Source organism: Schistocerca serialis, chromosome 5, assembly GCF_023864345.2.
Source record: "Schistocerca serialis cubense isolate TAMUIC-IGC-003099 chromosome 5, iqSchSeri2.2, whole genome shotgun sequence".
NCBI lineage: Eukaryota > Metazoa > Arthropoda > Insecta > Orthoptera > Acrididae > Schistocerca > Schistocerca serialis.
This window is the reverse complement of record NC_064642.1, coordinates 277,102,728-277,130,645: the sequence shown is the minus strand read 5'-3', so window position 1 is coordinate 277,130,645 and position 27,918 is coordinate 277,102,728. Positions and strand designations below refer to the sequence as shown.

At 41.4% G+C, this 27,918-nt stretch overlaps 1 protein-coding gene across 1 annotated transcript in view; it reads right to left on the bottom strand.

Annotated features, from left to right (window-relative positions):
• LOC126481898 (nephrin-like) overlaps positions 1–27,918 on the bottom strand; it is a 462,484-nt gene that overhangs the window by 167,074 nt on the left and 267,492 nt on the right. The window contains exons 2-3 of the mRNA XM_050105856.1: positions 23,803–23,935; positions 4,956–5,164 (exon numbers count right to left, since the gene is read on the bottom strand). Coding sequence (XP_049961813.1) covers positions 4,956–5,164; positions 23,803–23,935 — 342 coding nt within the window. The remainder of the gene's footprint in view (positions 1–4,955; positions 5,165–23,802; positions 23,936–27,918) is intronic.

Sequence of the window (27,918 nt, the reverse complement as noted above, 5' to 3'; positions counted from 1 at the left end):
GGCCATAAACTTCATCCGAGAAATTGACAGACGCTGTTTTTAACAAGTGTCTGCACGACAGATTACCACTCTTGTAGGACAACTCCACCTTCACACTGAGGCAACAGACGTGATTTATTCATGACGTGGTAACACCAAGATACTTGCAGCGTTGTGGGGATATTTACAGCCACTGCCGTGCTTCAAACTTGTCGACAGCACGCTCGGGATATGGAGCGTGTGTGATGAACGTGATCAAACCTGACGGTAGCCATGCGTTTGCACTAGATTTCGTGATTCTCTGGGAAGGAACGAAGACCTATTTCAGCGCACCAGACAAGAAATAACTCATCCTGGGAGATATCACTCCAGCGCCTTGCAAACCTGCCTCGAGCCTTGTTAAGAGCCCCTGTTCTGTGGAGAAGAGAATCCATAAGTTTCTTCAGTCATGCTGGCTCCCACTGAAGTCATACATTTATGAATGGGTCCCAGATCTTTATAAAAGCGGATTCGTTTATGGCGACGTTTTATTTGCTGTTCCACAGCATCATACGTTTTCTATGTGATTAAGACCAGGAGATTTAGCCGAGCAATCAATGTGAGACAGAGCGGCTGCGTGCTGGTCTAACCAAGAACGTATGTGAACAAGTTTTATGTCATCCTGTAAGACGGGAACGTCCACAGAATTCTCATTACGAAAATGCAGGAGAACGGGCAAGACTTGGTCACCGAGAATATTTCAATAAATATGAGGATCGTACTCACATGGATGAGTGATGACATATAAAAGTACCTACGACCTCTATCCTACCTATCACATTTCCTTGTGTACCACATGGGCGATCGTCGTTGCACAGAAACAAATCCCGAAAATAAATTACTGGTGTGTCCACTGGCGCCTCTAAACACGATAGCTCATTTCTATCATTCTGTCATGTCTGCATGAAGACTCATGTTACTGCGCTGACTCCATAGAACCGATTCGCACACAGCCTCCATTGCACTGCTAGACTTTGCAGGAAGACTCGTATGACCACCTTCCATCAGCGCTTTTCTGAATACTCCATAAAAATAAGCGTTCTCTTAAGGTGATGTCAGCTATTTTTTTCGGCTAGTTTATGAGAACGAATGGTAGCCACATCGACCACCTCTTGTAAGGTTAGGAAACAGATGAATCTTGTAGGACAGATTGGCACGTGTCTCAAGGAAGTGTTTCCGGACTTAGATAATAGGTTGTTTTTAACTTTATGGTCAGTTCAAGCTACTGTAGAATGTGGAACTGTCTTTCTTAACACCTACTGAGAAGCCCCATATCCTCTGCAACAAATGCATTCTTTGCAAATATGGGTATCGGATTTGGACTTAAAATTTATTATTAACAACCTTCGGCAGTTACACCAGCCAGCCTGAGTTGGTTTTTGGGCTGTTTCCTACGCTCTTGTAAACAAATAATGATATAGACTCCAAACTCAGCTTCAGAGAATACGATACACAAACAGGTAAAATACGAGAACACACATAACTTTCATTGCATAGGCTGCATTGAAGACTATGGCATCAGCAAGGACGACAAACCACAGAATTATATCTAATATATGAAAATAATTACTTGTTCACAGGTTGTGACATAGCGATCCAGCAAATATTTGCTACATTTTATGTCCAGTCTTGGGTTGGTCGGTAATGAGCAGCTTCAGACCTGAGTAGAAACGTGTTGCATTACACAATTCACACCATTACAGGTGATGGCGCTGTCAAAACCATTAACCAATTATGGTATATAAAGATCATCACTGAGGCGTACATACTACACATGAAGACAAACTGACTTACACTGATAACCTGATTACAAATAAACATTGCGATTCAAGACTGAAATTATAATGAAGCTATTATTTGTTTGCCCCTGTTGCATGCTTTCCTGTATCATTGGGTGCGCACCGGCTAAGGTTTGTGAGGGTCGGATGGGGGAGGGGAGTAGGAACCTACCAGCCATTAATGTGAGAAGTGAAAAAGGGAGACATAGGAGATTAACTCAAGAGGAATTTAAATCGAACGTTGTCTATGTATGACTTATTATCTGAACAAAATTATTAAGGGGGTAATATACCCCAAGTACTTGTACTGGTTGGAGTGTGGTGAGATGAATGACATTTAAAACTATTCGATAACGACCGGTATTAGAACCAGTTTCATAATTATCTTGATAACTGCACCTACTGTTGAGAGTCATGATGACGCTTCACCCCTAGAGTTTGAGCGGGGAGGGGACGGGGCAGGGTGCAAAGACGGTGAAGTATCAGCATATCTCCCTGACGCCTGAAGTAATTCCCACTAAAACAGGCACATACAGTACATGCTCTCTCGAAAAATTCACACTTCTAGCACCACTACGGCTGAGAGTTGAGGGTGAAAAGCTGACACAGAAGCGTTACTCAGGAACGACTGGAGCAGTTTCAAATCAACGTTGAATATACGTGACTCGTTATTTGTATGCATAACTCATTGTTAGACATTAAGGACTGATACGTAGAACCGTTTAAATAAGACCTGTTGCTATTTCGTCCCTCTAATTAAGTATTTTGGAGTACTTTAAAAATATTAAGTGTTGTTCAACGCATCAAACACATCGCGATACGTGCACTGCACTGAGCGAATAACTTTTGAAGCCTGTTTCGGAGCCAAAGGCTGTGCCATATAGGTGAATACCATAGAGACATTTTATGCCCTATCTAGAGTCGAATGATGGAGAACCTCGGAGAACTAGACACTTGATTGCGACAGGTCTTTCTCGAAGCGACAAACACCTTACTGGCAATTTCCTCGCAGTTCAGATGAAAGTGCAGGACGAAATTCGTAAGACACACGAATTAAATACAAGGGCTTATTGATAACTCATGTAAATTTACGTGATATAATGGAATATTTTTGTTGACCCTTCATAGTTGGTAAGCCTGATTATTCCAAGGATAGTATAGATAATTTAATAAATTTGCAGCGAACAGTTCATTATTGAAAGCCGCCTGAATTCGTCAGTGTGTCGTCTGCGATTGAAAATACAGGAAACCAAGTCTTTGGCTGCTATTAAACATTTTCATTTGAAGTATTAGACTGTCGCAGAAATTAAAATACAATTGGTTGAAATTAACGCGGACTCTGCACGTTTAAGTGAAGACCATTATTTCTTTGATTAATGAATTTAATTTTGGTCGGTCTAGCACCAAAGGCGAGGAGCGCTCCGGCCGTCCGAGTGAGGTCACCACAAAGGAAACCACTGCTAGAATTTATGTTACGGTAATGCTAGACCACTGAACAATAATTCGTGAGCTTTCTGAGATTGTGGGCGTCTCAGCTGAGTGAGTGCGTAATATCCAGGTGGGAGAATTGGCTATGAAGGAGCTGTGTACGAGGTGGGTACCGCGATTGATTACAGTCGACTAAAAGCTCATGCCACTCAGTTTTTTAACGCTATGTCGGCCGATGTTTAATCTCAATCCGCAAGACTTTTGCGCCAATCTGGAACTGTTGAAGAAACCTGGATCTATCCTTGCACACCAAAACCGAAACGGCAGCTAAAACTATGGATGAAGGCTGCTGGTAAGGTGATGACCCTTGTTACTTTACGATTACCAAGGAATATTCTTCATAAATCACTTGGGAAAGGGCAGAGTCGTAACTGGACCAATTATGCTTAATGGTGCATCGTCTGAATCTTACGTGGGCTGAAAGATCGAAGTTGGCCGGTAAAATGTCCTCTTTCACCACGATAGTGCACCATCCCACACATCAGCGACAACTATAGCGAAAATGCATGATTTAGACTTTGAATTGGTTCCTTATCGACCCTTTTCACTAGACTTAGCACCAGGTTGCTCTTTTTTTTACCAGACTTATCAGACAACTATCGTATGTCTACAAATAAGTGTGAAATATGTTAAATGTATGTGTGCTATAGCTGGATGTGACGTATGTGTAATATACGTGCACACACGTGAAGCTGCAGGCAGTGACCTTTATTTTTTGCAGAAGATATAGAGACCAAAATATTATATACTCAAGCACTTAAATAAACTTTCTCAAATTTAATTTAATGCACAAAAAGTCGTAGTCTTTTATTTATTTTGTCCATGCAAATGTGTCTGGTTAGTACGAGGGACGTTCAGAAAGTAAGCTCCGATCGGTCGCGAAATGGAAACGACTATGAAAGTCCGATAACGCTTTGCACAGATGTGTTGGGTAGTGTCTCTAGTGTAACCCCAGTTAGCATCACGTCGCTCTTCTCATTTCTGAGCTCGCAGTGAGTGCGTAAAGATGTCTAGAAAATAGTGTCTGCCGCCAAGTACGAGGGCCTGGTGAGAAATTTCGCCTGAAGCTATGCAGCTAACATTACATAACTGTCGTGCTGTTTCGTCTTCACGACAATTCTCAGCCGCATTCTGCAGGGGCAATGAAGATGCTCCTGCATCGTTTTCAAATGGAAATGTTAGATTACCCACAGTACAGTCCGCAATTGTCTCCCCCTGAGTTTCATCTCTGGTCACATGAACCGCTGTCTTTGAAGACAACATTTTGACACAGACAACGAGGTGTAGGCAAGCGTGGAGAATTGGCGGAAAGCACTGGCGGCTGCCTTCTAAGATGAGGCTATTGAAAAGTTGGTACAACGCTATGACAAAAGTCTAAGTCAGAACGGCGACTACGTAGTGAAGTAGCTGAAAGGTGTAGCTAATTGTTACAAGTAAAACATTTCTGATGTTCACTGTGGTTTCAATTTGGCAATCAATCGGAGCTTACTTTCTGAACAGGCCTCGTATATGTGAAGCTAATTACATAGAAAATCGATTTTTCAACGCATGCACTGCACAGCTTGTAATGAAATAAAATGTGGAAAAGCAGCGAAAAGAAAGCGAGTTGGTATAACACTGTCAGGACCCGAGTAATAAATGATGCGGGCAGGTGCGGCAAGCGGTACGTACTGATGACGCTGAGGTTGACCTTGGAGTTGCGGGTGGGCGAGCGCCGGAAGTCAACGCGGCAGCGGTAGGTGCCGGAGTCGGCGTCGCGCACGCTCTCCAGCGTGAGGCGGGCCGGCCGCTCCTGGAAGCGGAAGTAGGCGCGCCCCGCCAGCGTCGCCTCCTCAGACCAGTGCTTCGCCTGCTCCACCGGCTTACCGCGCGCGTCCACGCTGCACATCAACAACCAGTCTCTACCACCTACTTCTGCTCACTATTAATTGACCACTTACTTACGAAATCACTATTTACACTGATAAGTCAAAAATTTACCAGCGGAGAAATGCCCCTATCGCTGCACAAACAAAAAAAATAAATGCGAATATATTCCAGTTTATTTGAAAGACTCTCACTGAAAAGTCGGGTACCACTACCTCATTCTACATTCCTCAGCACCTTTAAAAATTTTCCAAAGATTTTGGCATGCGATCATATTCGCTCTTTTATTAACATATAACTAACCTCAAACTCCCACAACATCTTCCTAACTGTAACTCATTCACATCTGCTAGTCCATTGCTGTAAGTCGCTCATACTCATCCATTCCAAGGCACTCCTTCTCACTCACTCATACAGCCCAACTCACTGTTATTATTTGCCTGTGATTTACTGCCATTGTATTCTGCGTCACAATCATCTCTCACTGCCACTGTTTCCCTATTGCTTTTCTAACGACATCTTCCTTCCTGCTGTCTCTTCTCAATGTCACTATCTCTCTCTTCCTTGTGGTCACTGTCGTATAGTCTATCTCCACTTATCACCCTTTCTCACCCAGTGTCTCTTTATTCCTCACCCCAGGCAATGTCTCCTTCACACTCCTAGCACTGTTCTGGCACTGTCAACTACTTTCCACTGCCACAGTATCTGCCATTGTCTTCTTTGCTCTTTCAGTAACACAACTGCTGCCTAATTCCAGTGTTTATCACCTTTCTGCCTCTTTGTCACTGGCACTGTCTTTTTCTCTCTGAACACAAAAAAGCGTGACTATATTCGATTACCAGAATTTGAAGGGAAAATTTTGAAGTCGCTGACGAAGATTGACACAGCGGCTATCCCACTTTTTCAGTCAGAGTGTTTTATACAGGAGAATATTTGCCTTTCTTGTGCTCCGCCTTCCTTTCCCTGCAGCAACAGGGCATGTAACTCATATGAACAGAAATGCATTGGATAGCCAAATTCTGACAGTTTAAATGTGTGAAATTGAAATAAAGCAAAATCTATTTTACACATCACACCGGATTATACGTTCAAATTATTATTGCATGTGTTACAGTACTACAACAATGAGTTCCCAGGTGATAAAGATGAGACCTTACAGCATATTTCTGCGTGCAACGTCACTTGATAAACTACGTTTTAGCCTTACACCATATTTTAGTGCACAAATAGAGTAACTTTGAACCTCTGTACCTCGGAAACGGGTAAAGATATGAACAAAGTTTTCAAGGTTATTCGAGATCAAGATATTAAGAACATATAACAATTTCAACCTCTTGCTATGCACAACCGTTTTGGATTTCTCGGCTGAGTTTTGGTTCGCTGGTGACGGAGAAAATGTAGTATAAAACCTTCTTTGGGGTTTACCGTCAAACCACCCACGAACTAATGATGTCTCTATTAGTCTCACCAAAGCCGCCGTAGTCCACATAACCTGCAAAAAGAACCAACCGCTTTCCTCCATTTGTGTAAGTAGGAAGATATGTATAATATTTGTGCTTTGTCCCGGCACTGTAGGACAGTGACACTAATGAGATGCTTCTGTTGGGTATACAAATGGTCCCTAGCCAAAGGACTATCCAAAACATTGGAAAATACCTTTTTATCAGCAACACAACCCGAGATATGCGCCCAGGATTATTCCGTTTTTATGAGCAACGTTTTTTATCTTACTAGGTACGCTGCTGTCGTATGCATACCGACTACCACTTATTAACAGTGCGTTGGTCTAAATTTGAAAAGCAATACAGCAGCGATTCTGCATGAGATACATTCGACAACTCTTTGGAAAGTTCCCGACGTACTACATGCTGAAACTAAGTTGGCACTCGACGCAATTGCTGGTGGGAGCAACTATAATGACATCTCCCATTCACAGTCACATCAGCCACCGCGTAGGGTGACAACTTAGTTTGCGCATATACTAGGTATCTACTTACAGGTTACGCAGTTCCAGTATTTTTCAGGTCAGTGGCTTGTGGGTGCGGAGATGGCGCTCGATAGCGTCCCAGATACTCTCCAGTATCTTCAGGTCAGGTGAATTTGGTGGTTAAATATCAACGTGAGTTGATTGTCATGCTTATCAAAGTATTGCAAAACTATTTTAACCTTCTAAAATTAGCTGTTTGTATCTTGCTGGAAGATGCCAACGCGATGAAGTAGGTACAGAGTGTCAATTATTCAACTATATCAAACAAAAGTAAATTAGTTACAAACTACGGCCTACACAAACTTAATCACCATATAAACGTCACTACAGATATTCGGATTTAGGTTACAGCATGTTCGATCATTGACGATGATGTGGCGCTGACATGTAGAGAAATTCTGCAAGACCGCCGAAGTGTCGGAACATCGATGCTGGCGATAACCTCCTGAACGGCTGCTTTGAGTTCGTCAATGGTTTTTGGTTTATTGCTGTACACGTTGTCTTTAACATATCCCCACAGAAGGGGGGTTGAGTATATTCAGATCCGGAGAATATGGCGGCTCATCGAGACCCGTGCCAGTGCCTCTGGGTAGTCCAGGGCCAGAATGCGGTCCTCAAAGAGCCCCCCAGGACATCAAACATTCTCCTGCTTCGAGGGGATCGAGCTCCGTCTTGCATCTTGCCGAAATCAGAGTCACTTTGGACATTGGACAATTAGCGATCAGTAGTCACCGTGCCATCAAGGAATATCGCACCGGTTATTCCGTGACTGGACAGTGCACACCATTTAGTCACCCGTCACTTCATGAGGGCGAAATGCGGATTCACAGTCCTCCAAATGCACCGATTTTGCTTACTGAAGAATATAACCGAATGAAAGTCGCAATGAAATCTACATGTGCCTGATGATTCCATCATGCCCCAAAGTGCAGATTGAACGTCCTAACGGAAACCGTCAAGAAGATATGATGAATTAATTCTTATAGTTCAATAATTGACACCCTGTATCAAACATGAATGTATGGTCGTGGTCGGCAATAAGGCTATGGTAGGTGTCATGTTTCCCTTGAATACTATCACAGGTCTTATGGAAGCCAGGTGAATGTCCCCCAAAAGTACAATACAGCCGCCACCGGCCTACCTCCGAGCTGCGGTATAATTTTCGAGCGGCCGCTCGTGTATGATAACGCATGCTGACACGACCATGTTTCTCGCGTAACAAGAATAGGGGTTTATCAAACGTGACAACACAAAGCTTGATGATCCTTTGCGCATAGCAGTCGTAATTTACGACGTCTTTTGGTCACCATGACAACATTAAGGGATTGCCTGCTGCGTTACCACTTGCGTATGCACCAGCTGTGTACTTGATCTGCAGATCTGCGACAGATCGCCAGCTATGCTGCTATACAGAGCGGGAAGGACTCAGACCTCCACGTTCGTTAATGAGGCATGGGGGTCCAACAACTTCTCGCCTGTTTGCCAATTTTACAATTTTTCAACCACTTTCCATAGATGATCACTACAGAAGCACTCGAACAGTGGAGGAGTTGCGCTACTTCCTAAATGACCGTTGCCAGGTGCCGGTCACAACACTGTACCCTTTCGCAAAGTAGCCGTTATTTGTGAATTCTCCATTTGCTGCCCGTGTTGTTACACAGTAATACCCCATTAGGCTCTGCTCCGATTAAAAACTTTTATCATAGTATAATGAGTCCTCATTCACGGCACTGATCGTAACGTTTTGCGTTTTGGCTCATTAGTGCACAAAATTGGATCTGTGACAGTCTGTAACTTTAGTAGCAGAGTTAGACAAGAGAGGACAATATTTGAGTCTTTTAATATTATGAGATGATAAGTCCGTCTACACTCTTAAGGTTTCCCGGATTCAACTTATCCCTTTGAAACTCTGTCCTCAACTTTCACACAATCTTTTTCTGTCTGTACATCAGATCACGATAATTACCACTGCGACTCTAAGTGGTATGGATATTCATAACACCAAAAAAATACCAAAGTCATTTATTCGGTCACAAAAAATATTTTTTCCACAAATTTTGTATGAGTATAATGAGTGGACATAGGACAGCAAAACCATATTCAGTAGAATGTTACCAAGAAGTGGTTAGAGGAGTGTATTCAATATACATCTCACTGAACATTAGTAACACATCCGTTGTTATGAAGAAACAAGCAGTCTTGGTTGCAGTGTTAATTTTTTTTTGTTATTTTCCAATGACGTATTTCATCTTTATTTAGGTATCTTCGTAAACGCCTACAGAAGAAATACAGAAATTCATAAAAGTGCCGTGATCCCATTTATTGAAATTGGATTATCAAACATCAGTAGGTTCTTTTATATTGTCTTGGTAATCCAGTCTCATTAAATGGGATCATGCCACTGTTATGAAATTTTGTATTTCTCCGTAGGCAAATGCGAAGATACCAAAATAAAGATGAAACGCGTCATTGGGAAATTTTAACACTGCGACCAAGACTGATGGTTCCTTCATATCACACATACTGGTTGCTGTACCAAACCCGAAATGAACAGGGAAACTTTTACATCCATTTGAGAGGAAGTAATGCCTCAGAACAAACTGTTTACAGAACTCTCTAGAAGGGGATCTGTCTTGAGCTGATGGCGTGGAGCTATGCTAATGCTAAGATGGAGTACGCGTCGGTGTGGAGTATAATCACGTCTCGGGCTTACCTTGATACGGTGATGTGGTCCACATGCCGTTGTTGTTGTTGTGCAGTTCCTGACTGGAATATGTTGTGTCCTTGAGATCGCAAAGATAGAAGCACAGATACTGACGAATGTGAATGTGACTGACTGAATACATACCGCCGACAGCCGGCACTTAACTGAGAAAGCGCATATAGCTAATATAACCGACGGAGAGGGAACAAACTCTCGTCGGCCTCGGTTCAAAACCTGCTGTGGACTGGATTTCCTACAACATGAGATCGATGACTGACCTACCTGAGTAAATAGGACACCGCAACTTCTTCCAAGAGATTGTGCAAGTGACAGAGGTGGCACAGTCGTGACACCATTCAGTATGAAAAAGGGGTGTAAACGCAAAGCCTAAATAGCGAGGGTACTCATTCTTTTGCTTCTTAAAATTCTTATTTCTTCGAATATAACGACGTTGGCAAAAGCTTTGTAACCACTGTTAACTCAACAGATGATGTGAAGAATGCTGAAGTACATGCTCTACTATTTTGGGAAAAATAGTTAGGTAAAAAATTCAGGGTGTTGTATAAATTCTTAGAAATTTTGTTTGACGTGTTGTCACGCAGGTAGTTTTCAGTACCTTTACTATTCGTCATTTGTATTTGAGACCGTCGAGTTGTTCTTGTGATGACGTACTGATTCTAGCATACTTGACTGATATGAGGAATGCTGTGGAAGCGTGACATAGTAGCATGAAACGGAAAAAGTCCAACGATGATGACCTTTTGCTTTTTTATGGATTTGATAGATGAGTGAAGGCAGCGGATAGAACTGGAAACATATGTGCAGTATATGGAGTGTGTGCATCGAAGAAATTATCTCTAAAAATACTTTCCTCATTTCGTATAAGACTTACAAGTATTATTCGCCATAATCAAGGTGATCAGCAGGTTTTGGTGTATAATGTTTTATCTGTATAGCACTATGGCCCGCGTACGTGATTGTTGGCAAATGTGATGAACTGTGACCGTTTAACCTTCGTGAGGCAGTTTCATTCAGTTGAAAATATTGCTGAATAAAAGAATGGAAGGGAGATTATAGTTAAAAATTCCATCCATGATGAGATCATTAGAGACGTAGAAGAATTGGTAAGGATGAAGAAGAAAATCAGCTGTGAATTTCCGAAGGAAAGATTACATAAATTTCTTTAATCAATTTAAAAAGGTGACAGGAAATTTGAATCAGGATGTCCAGACGGGGATTTGAAAAAACTATATGCTAAACTCATAAAATAATGACTGAGCCCTAACAAAACACTCTGAAACAGAAGTCAGTGTGTGATGTTATGCATCGGTTAGCTCAAAGAAGGTGTTTTGTGTTACTAACTCCACCCCACATGTGTGTCCACAGCAGCTGTCATCTGTTGCCAGAACTAAGACCCCTTGCTGTCTCAATGTAAGGAAAGAAACCAAGAAATCTGAGCCAAGTAATCCTGCTATACGAGAACGCGCGCCGTCATTCTGCTGACTTCCCAAAATCACGCCAGTAAAATGCTAGGATGGTGTCCTTGCAAGGGCAAGGCAGATTTCCTTCCCCATCCTTGAAATAAACCGACCCTGGACTCCGTCTCTAATCACCTCGTTTTCGATGGGACGGTAAACCCTAAGCGTCCTTCCTTCTTCTTTTATGAGCCTGATTGGGAATCCATCCCAACCGAACGTTTCCACTTTGTCGGTCTTTACAGATCGGCTACCTCGATAATTTCTTTGTGGAAGAATATAAGCTTTAAACTTATATTGAAGACGTATATCTCACCGAATTAGTATCTTTCGTCAGGCATGGAATTCAAAAACTGCCGGAGCACGGTGTGACTGCTGTAGATAATATGAGAGTACATATTGTTGATTAGAAATAACTTTGTCATCTTCATCTACTTTGTTCAGTTAACTAACTAAAAAATGAATTATCTTCAGATCAGTAGAAATACCAAAGGATCTTCGCTGGACTCGAGGTACATACCTTTTCTGGGCCAATAGCAAATCAACACTGGGATCACGAGTGTATGGTGAACAATACCGATGCTAACAAGGGAACCTCCCCATCGCACCCCCTCAGATTTAGTTATAAATTGACACAGTGGATAGGTCTTGAAAAACTGAACACAGATCAATCGAGAAAACAGGAAGAAGTTGTGTGGAACTATGAAAAAATAAGCAAAATATACAAACTGAGTAGTCCATGTGTAAGACAAGCAACATAAAGGAGAACGATAGCTGACGAGCGCTGTGGTCTCGTGGTTAGAGTGAGCAACTACGGAACGAAAGGTCGTTGGTTAGAGTCCTTCCTCGAGTGAAAATTTTACTTTCTTTATTTTCGCAAAGTTACGATCTGTCTGTTCATTCATTGACGTCTCTGTTCACTGTAATAAGTTTAGTGTCTGTGTTTTGCGACCGCACCGCAAAACCGTGCGATTAGTAGACGAAAGGACGTGCCTCTCCAATAGGAACCGAAAACATTTGATCGCAAGGTCATAGGTCAACCGATTCCTCCACAGGAAAACACGTCTGATATATTCTATACGACACTGGTGTCGGCATGTGCGTCACATGACAGGAATATGTTGTCTACCCACCTAACTTGTACACTTGGCGAATGGGTAAAAAGATTCTTCTACCTTGCCCGATTTAGGTTTTCTTGTGTATGTGATAATCACTCCAAAAAAGTGATGAAAACATAAGAGTTTGTCACATAAACTGCATCAAATGAATGTAACAGTTTCAGAGTCGCACAGTTTTCCCTGTGCTCTGTCAAAACATGTTTTTTACGTTTTCAAAGGTTTCCGTGCGTAGACCGTCAAATACTGTATATCTCTAAGCAAATCTGAACATGTCCTGGAATTTTGGAGAGCGAAGTTGATTATTTGTGAGTGGCTGAACTTTGATAATTATCTGAAAACAAAAAATTAAAATTTTCGCCTGAGAGAAGATTTGATCCAAGGACCTGTCGCTCCACAGCCGCTCACGGTAACCACGGGACCACGGCGCTCGTAAGCTAACACTATCCTCGATGTTGCTTACGTTGCGCATGGACTACTCAGTTTGCATATTTTGCTTATTTTTTCATAGTTCCACACAACTTCTTCCTGTTTTCTCGATTGATCTGTGTTCAGTTTTTCAAGGCCTATCCCTGTCCCAACTTATAACTAAATCTGAGGGGGGTGCGATGGGGAGGTTCCCTTGTAAGTTATCTAAATTCTACGCATTTTGTGAACTAAGTTTTGAGGAAGCATTTTCATAAGTGGCTCATTCGGCAGCAGCAGCTAAGAACTATAAGTTACTGTGGGTATTTGAAACTCCTCCCACACGTATCTCTCATTTCTTCACAAAATCAGTACACTTATGCACTAACCAGATTCCAAGTTCAGGAGTAACATAATGTACAGTAGACTGCTGCTTGCTGCCAAAAATTGCTGAATCTCAATATTATATACAATACAGAAAACAAAAGCAAAGTACTGTTGGATGTTACATACACTATGTGATCAAAAATATCTGGACACCTGGCTGAAAATGACACAAGCTTGTCGCGCCCTCGATCGATAACGCCGGATTTCAATTGGTCTTGGCCCACTCTTAGCCTTGATGACAGCTTCCACTCTCGCAGGCACACGTTCAGTCGGGTGCTGGGTGGTTTCTTGGGGAATGGCAGCCCATTCTTCACGGAGTGCTGCACTGACGAGAGGTATCGTTGTCGGTCGGTGCGGCCTGGTACGAAGTCGGCGTTTCAAAACATCGCAAAGGTTTTCTATAGGTCAGGCCTCTGTGCAGGCCAGTCCATTTCAGGGATGTTATTGTCGTGTAACCACGCGCCACACGCCGTGCATTATGAACAGGTGCCCGATCACCATCTCCGAACTGCTCTTCAACAGTGGGAAGCCAGAAGTTGCTTAGAACATCATTGTAGGTCTGTGCTGTGACAGTGCCACACAAAACAACAAGGGGTGCAAGCCCCATCTATGAAAAACACGACCACACCGTAACACCACCCCCTTCGAATTTTACTGTTGGCACTACACACGCTGGCAGATGGCATTCACCGTGCAGTCGCCATACCCACATCCTGCCGTAGGATCGCCAGATTGTGTACCGTGACTCGGCACTACGCACAACGTTTTTCCACTGTTCAATTGTCCAATATTCACGCTCCTTACACTAAGCTGGGCGTCGTTTGGCATTTACTGGCGTGATGTGTGATTTATGAGCAGCCGCTCGACCATGAAATCCAAGTTTTCTCACCTCCAGCCTAACTGTCATAGTAGTGGCAGCAGATCCTGATGCAGTATGTAATTCCTGTATGATGGTCTGGATAGATTTCTGCCCATTACATGTGGTTCAAGTGGCTCTGAGCACTATGGGACTTAACTTCTGAGGTCATCAGTACCCTAGAACTTAGAACGACTTAAACATAACTAACCTATCCATGCCCGAGGCAGGATTCGAACCTGCGACTGTGGTGGTCGCGCGGTTCCAGACTGTAGCGCCTAGATCCGCTCGGCCACCCCGGCCGGCCCCTTGCCTATTACACATTGCGACGCTCTTCAACTGTAAGCGGTCTCTGACGGTCAACAGACGAGGTCTGCCTATACGCTTTTATGCTGTACGTGTCTCTTCATGTTTCAACTTCACTATCACATTTTGCATACAGACGTTTGACCCTAGTGACACCCTATCACATGAACACGTTCGAAGTCCGTGAGCACCGCTGTGCGCCCCATTCTGCTCTCTCATAATGTTTAATCACTACGGATGTCGCTTTTTTGGAGTACCTGGCGGTTGGTGGCAGCACAATAGACCTAATATGATGAAGGTACATTTTTGGGTTTGTCCGGATACTTTTGATCACGTAGTGTAAGAAGAAACTGAAGTTTGGTACACTGAAGAATGACAGTAAATTTAAGGATGAGGGTAGAATGATAGAAAGTCCTCAGGGAATGTGGATATTTGTAAATGGCTGTCTAGAAAAGAAGCTGTAACAAAATATTCTTAAAACACCTGTATCACCCTCATTGACTTACGCAGCGAGCACAGAGACGTTGTTCCCGTGGAAAAGTTTGAAGTGAGGGAGACAATAAAGAAATTAAGTGAATAAGACGTCTGAAAGTATAAATTCTAGTCCATATTCTGAAGACATACACAGAAAACATAACAACGCCATTAACTAATAAAATAAAAGTGTGCTTTAGATGAGGTGTTTCCCTAGAATGCCTAAAGCACTTTCTACTTTCCTACTTAAGAAAAGTAGTGTGAGGTGCACTGTAGTCTACAGGCCACTTTTACCACTGCCAGTGTTCTCAAAGATAAGAATCAATGCAAACTTTTTAACAAAGTCCAGTTTGATTCACAATGTGGGAGAAGTGAAGTATGGATCATTAGAGACTTCACAACGTTGTACTTGAGGCTCTTAACAAAGATGATATGTGAAAGACATATTCTTTGATTTGTCCATGGCTTTTTGACATTGCTGACCAAATAATACTACCAAAGAGTATAAAAGCACTAGGTATAAAGGGTGTCGCAGACGAATGGTTTCAATCTTATGTAGAAGGAAGAGATATTAAATGCATCTGCTGATGATAAATTTTTAGTACACAATCGTCACACAAGATACATATAAACACATGTATTTCTAAGGTGAGAGTAAGGGTCTAGTTCCGATCTTAAAAGTATAAATAACTGACCAGACAGTATGAGACGTGAAGGAAAAGTTCTCTTTTGCTAATGGAAGCAACATCATAGTAGCTGATAAAACAGAACTCTTATTAGAGAAAGCAAATGAAACTTTGAAGGATGTTTACGGTTGGGCAGTATGTAATAAATTTAATATTGAACATAAGAAAATAAACAGTATGCACTTCAGCATAAAGGGAGAACACGACTCTGTCACGTTAACCATAGGTGATTAATTCATAGACGGTGGTACAAGCATATGATTCTTAAGGACGGTTATTGAATGTCAGTTAACTTGGAATCAACACTCAAAGATGCTAGCAAAAAGAATGTCTCCTGCATGTTTTCCTCTTAGTGTTCTATCATTTGTTTGTAACAGGCAATGTCTTTTGGTGACAGAGTAATATTACATACATTTTATCCATAGTTAATGGATTTTTTCTAAGATGCAAAACTTGAACAGAATTATTTAAAGGCATAAAAGGCCACAAGAACAATAACTAGAAGTAATAGTTGGCCTTATAGTAAAAAAATATTTAACAAACTGGTGTCCTTACTGCACCAAGGGCGTACATCTACCAGTCTGTTGTGTATCACAGGGAAAACATTACGAAGTATTTCACTAATAGTTCTACACGTAATCAGTTTGGACTTACATTTAAAATAGAGAAACAAATAGATGCTGAGAAAAACATTTTCTATCACGGAAAATACTGAATAATAAATAGCCGAGAGAGATGAACATTATTTCTAAAATACGTCTGTCCAAAAAGGCCTAATATGTTCTTTATAAATAATGCTACTAAATAGTCAAATATTATATAGATGATTCGTGTTAGTGATTAGTAATGAAAAGGGGATAACTACATAACTTTGCCACATTACAATACAGTAATGCTTTTGTAAGAAAATCATGTGTCAAGACCCCACAATACATGATAGTAATGTCTTGTCAATCTCCTGAGATCAACATCTCATTTATGATGGGGAGCTCCGAACTCAGTGGTTCAGGTGCGCTGAACGGAGGACATGAGGAAGGGCATGGGAATGGTGACACGTTTACTGGCCGGGAGCCAGTTTTCTTAATGGACAGGAGCTACGGCAAAGAATAAAAAGATACAACGGCAAGTTTACGCTTCCCGAATCATCCGTGGGGGCCTTTGATGTGTACAGCGATGAAGAGTAAAACCGAGTGTATATCAAAGAACATTGTAGTGTAGCGACCAACCGTATCGGGCTCTGAAGTTAAGACTAGGATGTTAGCTTTGTCAGGCCATCCTGGTTTTTGGTTTTCAGTGGGTTTGGTAAGGGACTTCAGCAAATTGCAGGATGGTTCCTTCATTTAGGCCACGGCCAACTACCTTTGCTACCCTCTTAAAGCATACTCATGTATTTTATGTGTATATATACTTTTGGCCAATTTACATTCAGTGCGCTAGAATGACAAATCCCATATCACTGAAAGAAGATCCCTGGAGAATGAATGAATAAATGAATTAAATACAACGTATCATGTTAACCTTAAGACGAGGCACGATGTATGCATAACACGAGCAAGTCCTAAATCTCACTTTGCTCTTGAGAACATACACTTTTTTCCAGATAACAGTGCTTAACAACTTTTGTCTAACTGAAACATATGGGGTCGAACAACTAAAGCAAAACGTGAACGACCAAGGTGATCTCAAAGCTGACATCAGCATTAACGAACTTTAAGAAGCCACTAATACGCTGATAAATGTTTAGGAAATAATCTCAAAGAAAGAAATGAAATACTTCGCGGACAAATTGGAATTCATTGCCTTCACAAGTTTATTTATTATTTTAGGGTTCCGTGCCTCAATCTGCAAAAACCGAACTGCTACAGGACTGCTTTGTTGTCCATATGTATGTCTGTTCGTCCGATTGTTAAGAATCCCTTATCTCAGGAACGTGCTCGTGTATTCCGTTCAAATTCATGTCACATATTAAGGTCAAATGCACTGCAGGCAAGACAGCTTGTGTCTTCATATCATATATATTGGTTGCTGTATCAACTGTGAAATTTATACAAGTTTATGTACATAATAAGGTCAAAGGATATAGCTATTTATGCCAAATACTATTGATAGTCGAAAATTCAGTTATAAAAACGATTGGGTTCTTCTCTTTGAGCTTGAACCATGAATATTGACGAAGCAAAGTTGCAAAGTAAAGTTAAAGAAAATTCTTGAAAAATATTAATTTATAATTACGTAACACTAAGAAATATTTTTTTCTGTTTATCATGTGTCTCTCAGTTCCTTCGTCTTTCACGTCCCCCTTTTCACTGGAAAAAGTAAGAGATTTCATCTTTTCAAGTTCTCGTAACATAATTATATTTTAATTACAATATTACGCAAATAAAAATTTAATAATAGACTTAATTTAATTAATGGTTATTTGCTTATAGTTACACTGTTTCTATACTGTTGTAGACATGCAGATAAAAATAGTTACCAGATAAAATCAATGTAAAACCCAATAGCGAGTATTATAAGTGGATCGAATGAAGTCTGTCCTCAAAGCTGATTTCCTGTAGCCCACAGGGCCACAAGCTGAAGGTAGCAGGAATCAGGTTTCGACAGGCATGTAAACATATCTTTCTACTACTGGAATGGCGGAGACTTGTAAACCTGCTTACGTCTGGGAGTAGATCTCAATTATCTTTCTGACCTCATCAGATATTTCCTCTAATTTTGGGTAAATGTTCTGAAGAGTTCTTGTAATGAGTTACAAAATTATATGTATCCACTACCAGTAGGTGATTTTGCTCCTAAATTTCTCTGTTTGTGAGCAGTCTGTCATTCATTCTGCCTTAGCTGCTGCTACAGTATTGATACAGTATTGATAAAATATTTACAGCATCGGAATCTCTGTATCTGTATGATATTACCGTCGTTTGCTGAAGCGAATTCAACTTAAGCCATAGAGCGGAATATAGCTGGAAAAATCAAATGTTTTCCCCATTCTCTAATGCAATTGAAAACGAGCAGAACGAGATTCAGTAAGAGAGTTTTCAGAAAACGTCATTCGATATTCCAGTTTTTGATAAGACTGAAGAAGTAATTTCTGATAATCGTCAACTGATTTATGGAACGGTGCCAGACTGCATTAAATATTGTTCTATCAGTATTATTGCAGTTGTCATTTATTAATTCTTAGGAGATTTTCTGTCTCTTTTTTTTCACTACTTTATGAATGGCAGTGTTAGAAGGATAGAAATATTGGAAATGCTTCACATGTAGTGGCAACATTTGCTTAATTGTTCATTTAATCTTATGAGTAACAGGAGGACACCCAGTCATAAAACCTGATAGCATTAAACCAGTAATGTACGATGAATCTTGAATCATGTCTGATAATGTGTCACTGTGACACCAAAGAAGTTCACACACAAACAATTACCCAACAACTAAGTGAGTAATACCTGCTACTACCGCCACGAAAAACGCTCGAGATGAGCGATGCGGACCACGAACCGCGGTGCCCCCAAAATTATCCTATGTCAATCTATCGGGTGACCATAGGGTTCGAAATAGCAGTCAGAGCCAAAAACGGAAACGGTAAGAGCTCTACAGTGTTAAGCTTTCACGACACTTAAACAAGGGTGCGTAGTCCGACAAATCAATAAAATTACGGCTCCAAAGGTTTTTCCAATAGTTTGCGAACTTCTCGTCGCTTAAAATGAAGTCTTGAATCACTCCAACTCGAGGCCTAGGAGAAATTCTCGTCTGCAAGAAATGCATCTGGCAGGGATACCAAATCCCTCTATCCTTTAACAGGCACTTAGGGCTGAAAATACCCAGGCTTACACGAGAGTCTCCTTGGCAAGTGTCGAGGAGTGACAGAGATCCCCTCGAGCGGTTCGCCCGTGGGGCTCAGCAGTGGGATGTCATGGGCGACTATTGGTGAGGCTATAGCTAATGCTCCATAATATACCTATAGTCGTTACCCGCTGAAGACTGGGTTGGGGAGGGGGGGTTGAGGCACATGTGCTGGCTATGGACATCAGATTCTCTTGGTCAAACAGACCTATTGGGTAGGTGAAGGCATGCATTATTAGCGAGTGACGCACGGAAGTTGGGAACGTTTGCGGATGTCACTGGTACCTGGGAGCGATGGGTGGTTGGTTCCTCACGTATGTGTTCTTGTCTGCTAGTTGTCTAATATGTAAGACCCACTGTTTAGTTTGTGTACTGGTTTATATGGTGTATCAGACACTGCTGACCAGTTGCAACTACAAGTTGATTATAATCAAAGTTAAACTTTCAAATTGCTGTAGAAACAACACCAGTGGTCAGAATGACGTCAAATTGCAACGGAATATTATCGGAGAATGGGGAAACGTATGGTGGACGAAAAATGAAAAGTTACAAAATGTAGTAATAGATGGCGCTGTGAGAATAATAATTTAATAGTGGTCGAATACAAATGACAAATGGAACATACAACAATGCCTAAGGCGTACGTTTGACGCTAAACAAGCTGTACTGCACAGTGTGCACAGCTGTGCAGATGTCATATTGTTAGTTACGTAAGCCCATCCACCACGGCAACATCATGTCATACTGGATGTGAAAAATCGGTGTTTTACTGCTCTGAGGCCAGAAACCCCATAAAAAGCGTCAATCAAAATTAAATCGGATTATTAATTTCCGTGTGACTAGCGCTAAACATGTTCAATATGCTATCCACCGTTCTCTGCAACGAGATGAAATTGAGAAACAGCATGTTCTACAACTAATCGAAGTGTTTCAGGGGTCATGTTCAGAATGTGTTGTGCAATGCGTGCCTTCAATGCACCTAAGTTTGCAATCGGAGCACAGAACATAACAACTTTTAGAAAGTCCCACAGCCAGAAGTCACACGGATTAAAATCAGGTGATCGGGGCAGGCAAACAATAGGGAAATGGCGGCTGATAATTCTAGCAGCTCCGAGTGGCGCTTGAGAAGGTGCTTAACTGGATTTGCAATGTGCGGCGGTGCACAATGTTGCATAAAAGTGAGCCCGTCCACACACCCACGTTGTTGTACAGCTGGAATGACGTGGTTGCGCAGAAGGCACTCATAGCGCTTACCAGTGACGGTAGAGGTAACAGGACCGGAAGCACCTGTCTCTTCGAAAAAATATGATAAACGATACCGTAAAACCGCACCTGGACTGTGGGGCTGATCCCGGCGGAGGCTCGAGTCCTCCCTGGGGCATGGGTGTGTGTGTTTGTCCTTAGGATAACTTAGGTTAAGTAGTGTGTAAGCTTAGGGGCTGATGACCTTAGCAGTTAATTCCCATAAGATTTCACACACATCTGATTTGAAAACCGCACCACAAAGTGATTTTTTCACGATGACGTGGTACTGGGAAGAAAATCGTGCACATGGATAATTTTGAATGGATAGCAAAGAACAATGTTTCATAGTATTTTACGCACCGTGCTCATGTTTATGTCCAACGTTCGGGCAATTCTCCGTGCATTACACGTTTGCACACCACCACTCGTCTCTTCCTCCATTGCTGTGCCACTGCTTCCTCTGACGTCGAATCAATTAGATTCCTCCCTCTACCAGGTTTGCACACCAAAAGAACGCTTCATTCGGAATTTACGAATCATTTTCCCCAGACCCTCGGGAGATATCGGATCAACGCCTTTTTTCAAACCCTTCAGTGTCCAGAACTTCTGCAGAGCGACGTGTGCACAGTGATCATTCTTGCAATACAGCAGAGCACGATCCGCCATTGAGACAGTCATGGCGAACGTCGCAGTCGCGAAAGGAGGAAAAGCCGTGTACCCAGCGTGTTTATACCAACTTCAATGGGTTGTGCGCATGACATGTCTTTTCATTTATGTATTCTGATGCATACAGTGCCATCTATTGATCTATTTTCATTTTTTTATTTTGTCCTACGTTTTGCCCTTCTCCGATAATATTCCGTTGCAATTTGACCTCATTCTGACCATTGGTTTTATTTCTACAGCGTTTTGAATGTTTACCTTTCATTATAATCGCCTCGTATATGAATTTGATGCCTCTTGTAAGCCTTGCGTCCGTCATGGTATCCGCTCGAACGTGAATGCCGAAACGGAGGATCTTTGCTGATACCATGGAATGATCCTCGTGACAGGGGAGTGGGCACTAGGGCGAAGAGACAGCATCACTCATGGCCATGAGACACCTAAACCGGTGACCGTTCTCTCGTTCGGATTGCTAGGTAAGATGGCAAAAATTGGACATGAGATACTCTATAGGAACTGGCGAGACTTATGTAGGAACAATATTAACGTCCTGATCTACTGTTCGACCACTGCGTTTGACGCACGATGGAATAGTGTGGTGGTCAGGTGATGAATTCAGTTTTGGCGCCAGAATGATTCAGATTCCTCTGACACAAACTGGCGACCTTTGCCTGCCACCTCAATGAGCGATAGTCCCCCAGTAGCAAAAATGGCTATAAACCTGTTTCTAGAATGCAACATCAAGGAAGATAATATAGCAATATATGGAAATTGAGACAAGGGATCTGTCACCACAGCCACATGACAAGAATGGACTGGCGAAGTGCACGTGCACCTTGTCTTATGGCAACTCTGCCAAGACCGTGGAGAATCGGCCAAAGGTCAACTCTGGGCGGTTAATGCTGATGGTGGATGATGCTGGAGTTATCGTCCGGTGATGTCCCGTATGTGCTTGATTAGAGACAGATCTGTGATCAATTAGGCCAGGGATGTCGACACTCTGTACAGAGTATTGGGTTACAGCAACGGTATGAAGGCGAACGGTATACCATTGGAAAACACCTCCTGTAGTGCTGTTCACGTGTGGTAGCACGTAAGGTCGAATTACCGGATTGACGTACAAATTTGCAGAGTGCGTAGATAACCACGGGAGTCCTCCTGCTACAATACGAAATCGCATCCTAGATCATAACTCCAGGTGAAGATCACTCCAGCTTTCATTACCGAACACAATAGACCAACACCCAGTCATCTCTTGCTTATACCAGTGAAGTCGCAAATGGAATGTTTGGGGTCAGTGGAATGCACGCAACTGTGAGTTTGGCTCGGAACTGTCCTCGAAGCAAGCGGTTGGTAACAGTTCGCTCTGTCGCTTTGGTTCCAACTGCTGCTCAAACTGATGCTTCAGATCCAATACGATGCGTCAAAGCTATAAGCCGAACACGATGATCCTCCCTCTGGGTAGAGCTACGTGGAAGACCGGGGCTCGGACGTCTCGCAACCGTACATTGTCGTGACCATCGCTACCACCAATCATATACAGTGGCGACATCCCTGCCAAGTCTCTCCGCGGTATTGCACAAAGAGTATCCAGATTCTCGTTACGGTGTTACACGACCTCGCCCAAAGTCAGTGAGGTGTTTATGATAGCCTCTTTGTTGCTTGAATGGCATTGCTGACTAACATCAACTCACCACGTCCAGTCTCAAAGGCTACTAACGCTCACCTCAGTTACAACAGCATTTACAGCAAACCTGATTTGCATTCTCATAGTGGCGCTGCTAGCGCGAAATGTGAAACACACCATGATGCAAAACACCCCTACCAGCCTTTGTTTATGTCACACAACTCGTTCTTGCTGTTGTGAATTTTTTTAGCGTCAGTGTAGTTGACGAGGCAGTGTACGTCTTTCATAATTTGCCCAACACTGCGTTTCTTCTCTTCAAATTCTTTACTTTCTTAGAGATATGAATTAACTGCTTTGCGTGTGCTTACTGTATCACTATTCAACTTTGTATTGAAATTCTCCGATATTTATATTTCTACCTGCAGTGTTTTGTTTTGTGCATTAATGTTTTTGCGGGTCTCCATATTAATTTCCATCGTGATCAGTTACATGACGTCCTCCCTAATGAACAGTCACATTATCTCTGCTACAGTCTATTCTAATGCACTTGAAACTGATTTGCAGGCCTTCACAGAGTTAAGAAATCCTTAGATTATGTTTCTGACATTCAGAATATATATTAAAGTTATAGTAGTGTTGAAGGCCGTCCTTTCTGTGTTGCACATAATAGTTCAGGAGCAGACACGTTTCCCTACACTCACACGTTCGTCTTTTGCGGGTAAACAACTTTCGAACAGTACAGAAATACATAAACATCCTTTCGACGTTACTGGAAAGCGTCTTAATATGCTTTTTTGTAGGGGTGTCCCCTATTCGCCACATAATACATAACACGTTATGGAGAAAAACGGCAATTTGTATATGATACACGCCACTAACCTGTAAATGGGCGACGTGACACCCTCCTTGTACCATATGACGAGGTGCACCCTGTCCCCTGCGAGCGGCGGCACGACGTCACAGGGTAGTTTAGCAACACCGCCCTCCACAGCTTGGACATCCGAGGCCATCACTGTAGAGGAATAAAACATCAACAATCAAGAAGACGACTTTCCTTGTATGCCTTACTACTTTATGTGTACCATTACAAATTGTGTCAATGTGTACCGAATATGTTCCTCGATAAAAAATATGAATGAAGGTTAGATAACGTAGTCCAACAAATATATCACGAATAAATTCAGTTCATTAATAGTTTGATGATCTCTAGTGCACACATGAAGCACAGTCTAAATTTCACTTTTCGATCATAGAGATATTGCTAGACACACCATAGAATAACAGCTGCATAAATTTGTTTCACTAGTGTACGAACAAATGATTTCAATGGAATTAAATTAGAATATAAAGTGTTTCAACTGATGCTGTACAAAATAAATTTTGCTGTTACATTCTGCAGCTTCTACAACTCATACACTACTGATGCAAATTGTATTTTACAGCAACCACATACAGGGGAAAAAATAACCGACGAAGTGTTGCTATTGAATTCATAACTAGTCAAATCGCTTGTTAAAAAGTGTCGCCAATCATAAAGTCATATCTCTCTACATGAACTGTGTCCATTTTTCATTGTTCGATCTGACGGAAGTCAATTTCAAAGTATGACTGGAAAGAATTATTTATTATTTGTTTGTGTGAGAGCAAATGAATTAGCTAAATTACATTTTTATTGTGACATACATAGCTTAAGAAGTATATAGGGGGAAGATAAAGATGGAAGCACCGAAAGCGCTCACTCCAAGTTAATTACATTAAAGCTGCTGCTATCGAGTAAGCACACATATCCCGCCTAAAATCGAGTTTATCAATGAAATATTCCTAATGTTTTTCCTAATCTTATGTTGGTTTTTTATATTTTTATTTAACATGAAACAGCGTATACAAACGAAGCCAATATAACTTCATAAACCGAAATTTATTTGGAGATGATCAGATATGAATTTTATTGGAGATACTTCGCTAGAGAACACGGTGGTGAAGGTTCTACTAGCATTCATTATTATACAAATAGTGAACACCCCTGCAAGATTCCTCCATTCGTTGCAACATGACCACGGATAAGTTACCAAGGGAATGTCTGAAACGAATTCTACAACATTCTTTTACTATTTCAGATAACAAAGTACCTTTTGTAACAAGTATGGACGGGCCTTTTTCTCTTCACCAAAGCAGACGAAGTACATACTCCAGAATTCGAATCAAGAATAACTGCCAATATCAGTATCTTAAAAGTAGGTATCTTCAGAAGAGTAAAGCAAATCACTTTACAAAAGCAAGTCTTCCGGCCCAGATTGTATACCAGCTACGTTTGTCCGCAGAATACTGATGCAATAGCTCCATACTTAACATTCATATACAGTCATTCGCTCGACGAAAGATACTTACCCAAGACTGGTAAGTTGCACTGGTCACACCAGTATTCAAGAAAGGCTGCTGGAATTATATAGTAAATTAGAGACCCTTAGAATTAATCTCAATAAGTAGAAATATTTTGGAACACATACTGTGCTCGAACATTCTGAAATACCTCCAAGAGAATTATTTATTGAGACATGGTCAACAGGGATGTAGAAAACATCGTTCTTGTGAAACACCAACAGCTCATTCCTCACATGAAGTACTGTGTGCTACCGACAAGGGATTTCAAATTGATTCCGCATTTCTAGATTTTCATAAGACGTTTTTCTAGATTTCCAGAAGGCCTTTGACACCGCTTGTAATCAGATTGTGTGCTTATGGATTACCGTCTCAGGTATGCAACTGGATTTGTGGTTTCCTGTCGCAAAGGTCACAGTTCGTAGTAACAGACGGAAAGTCGTCGAACAAAACACAAGTCATTTCTGGCATTCCCAAAGGTAGTTTTATAGGACATTATTTGCACCTTATCTATGTAAACGGTTTAGGAGGCAATCTGAGCTGCCGTCTTAGGTTAAGATGCTGTCATTTATCGTCTATTAAAGTCACCAGAAGATCAAGCCCAATTCCAAAAAGATTTAGAAAAGGCATCTGTATAGTGCGAAAGCTGGCAGTTTATCCTAAATAATGGAAAATCTGACATCATCCACATAAGTGTTAAAAGGAATCCTCTAAACTTCGATTATAAGATAAATTATTCAAATCTGAAGCCTGTAAATTTGACTAAATACCCAGGAATTACAATTACGAAAGTCTTAAATTAAAAAAAAAAACACAGAAAAATTTTGTGGTTAAGGCAAACCGAAGACTGCAAATTATTGGCAGAACACTTCGAAGAAGCGACACATCGACCAAAGAGACTGCGTATACTACGCTTGTCCGTCGTCTTTTGGAGTACTGTTGCGCGGTCTGAGATCGTTACCGGATAGGATTAATGGAGTACATCGACAAAACTCAAAGAAGAGAAGCACGTTTTCTATTATCGCGAAATATGGGAGAGGGTGTCACTGACGTGCTTCACGATTTGGGGTGGGCAACATTGCCGCGCGCGATTAGCCGAGCGGTCTTAGGCGCTGCAGTCATGGACTGTGTAGCTGGTCCCGGCGGAGGTTAGAGTCCTCCCTTGGGCATGGGTGTGTGTGTTTGTCCTTTAGGATAATTTAGGTTAAGTAGTGTGTAAGCTTAGAGACTGATGACCATAGCAGTTAAGTACCATAAGATTTTCACACACATTTGAACAATATTTTTCTGGACAACATTAACACAAATGCGATTCTCGCTGCGGTGGGTCCTCCTCGAAAAATTTCTGCTCTCTCCTCCGAATGCCAAAACATTTTGTTGACGCCGGCCTCCATAGGGAGAAACGATCGTCGTAATAAAATAAGGGAAATCAGAATTCGTACGGAAAGATGTAGCTGTGGGATTTCTCCGCGCGCTCTTCGAGAGTCGGATACTAGAGAATCAGTCTGAAGGTGGTTGGATGAACCCTCTGGCAGGCACTTAAGTTTGATTTACCGAGTAGCCAAGTACATGTAGATAAGGAATTGAAATCTTAATACCTGGTATTTCCTTATTTCTAATCGATTTCTTGGTTTTGTGGAACCTAATTATTTGCAGTTTTGTTCAAAGGTCAAAAGCTAAACGAACAGTTTATCTGAAAGCAGTACAGTTGCGCCTCTGTTTTAAAGCAATGTTTAGTCAGAGGGTTTCGTCTTTTATATGTTCTGATATAAGTTATTCAGGTATTCCAATTGAAATTGTGCGTCTAATATATTTTCCGCGATGAAGAGTGCAACTGACATCTGTGAAACAAACCATGCGTTACACCTCCCTAATCTCTTCGAGTAATGATGTTCCAGAATATGAAATACTGTTCATTATGCATTCATTACAATCAATGTGTGTCCGGAGAGTAGTTTAAAGTACAGTAACCTAGAATCTTATTTAACATCTGAAATCAAAAGGATTTTAAATCTTGTGATTTGTTAATACAAGCATGGAATCACTAACCCGTTAAATGAAGTTTCTAGGACAATGAATGCTATCAAAAATGATGCAATTTTTTCCACCCTTTTTAAAATGATATTTTTTCATATATTTGAGTGCTTTTATGGCTTATTATAAATCAAACACAGTTCTTCGTTTCAAATCCTGTCTACCGTATTAACATGCTCACTTGTTTATTTTACACTACTTGACATTCCCTGAAATTGTGTGAAAATGAAAAGAAAACCAAGGAAAGCAGTTACGGTCGCCAATATTTTACGAGCTATTGGAACATTTAATTTATGCAGATAGACTCCATAGAATTCAAGATCTGATCGATTTCCTTAGAATATTTAAATCAGTACTCAGAAACCATATCGATTATTATATACATTATAGCTTCTTTGTAACTATAAGAAAATAGCGTAAGATGTTGTCACACCCCAGAAACCACCTGCAGCTATTGTCAATGACCTATAACTGACATACAAGAAATTAATTTCCTTGCGCTGTACGTACGCTCTTCATCGGGTATGTTATATTGCAGTAATATACTTACACGTTTGAAATACCTCCTCGAAAGACCTCCTT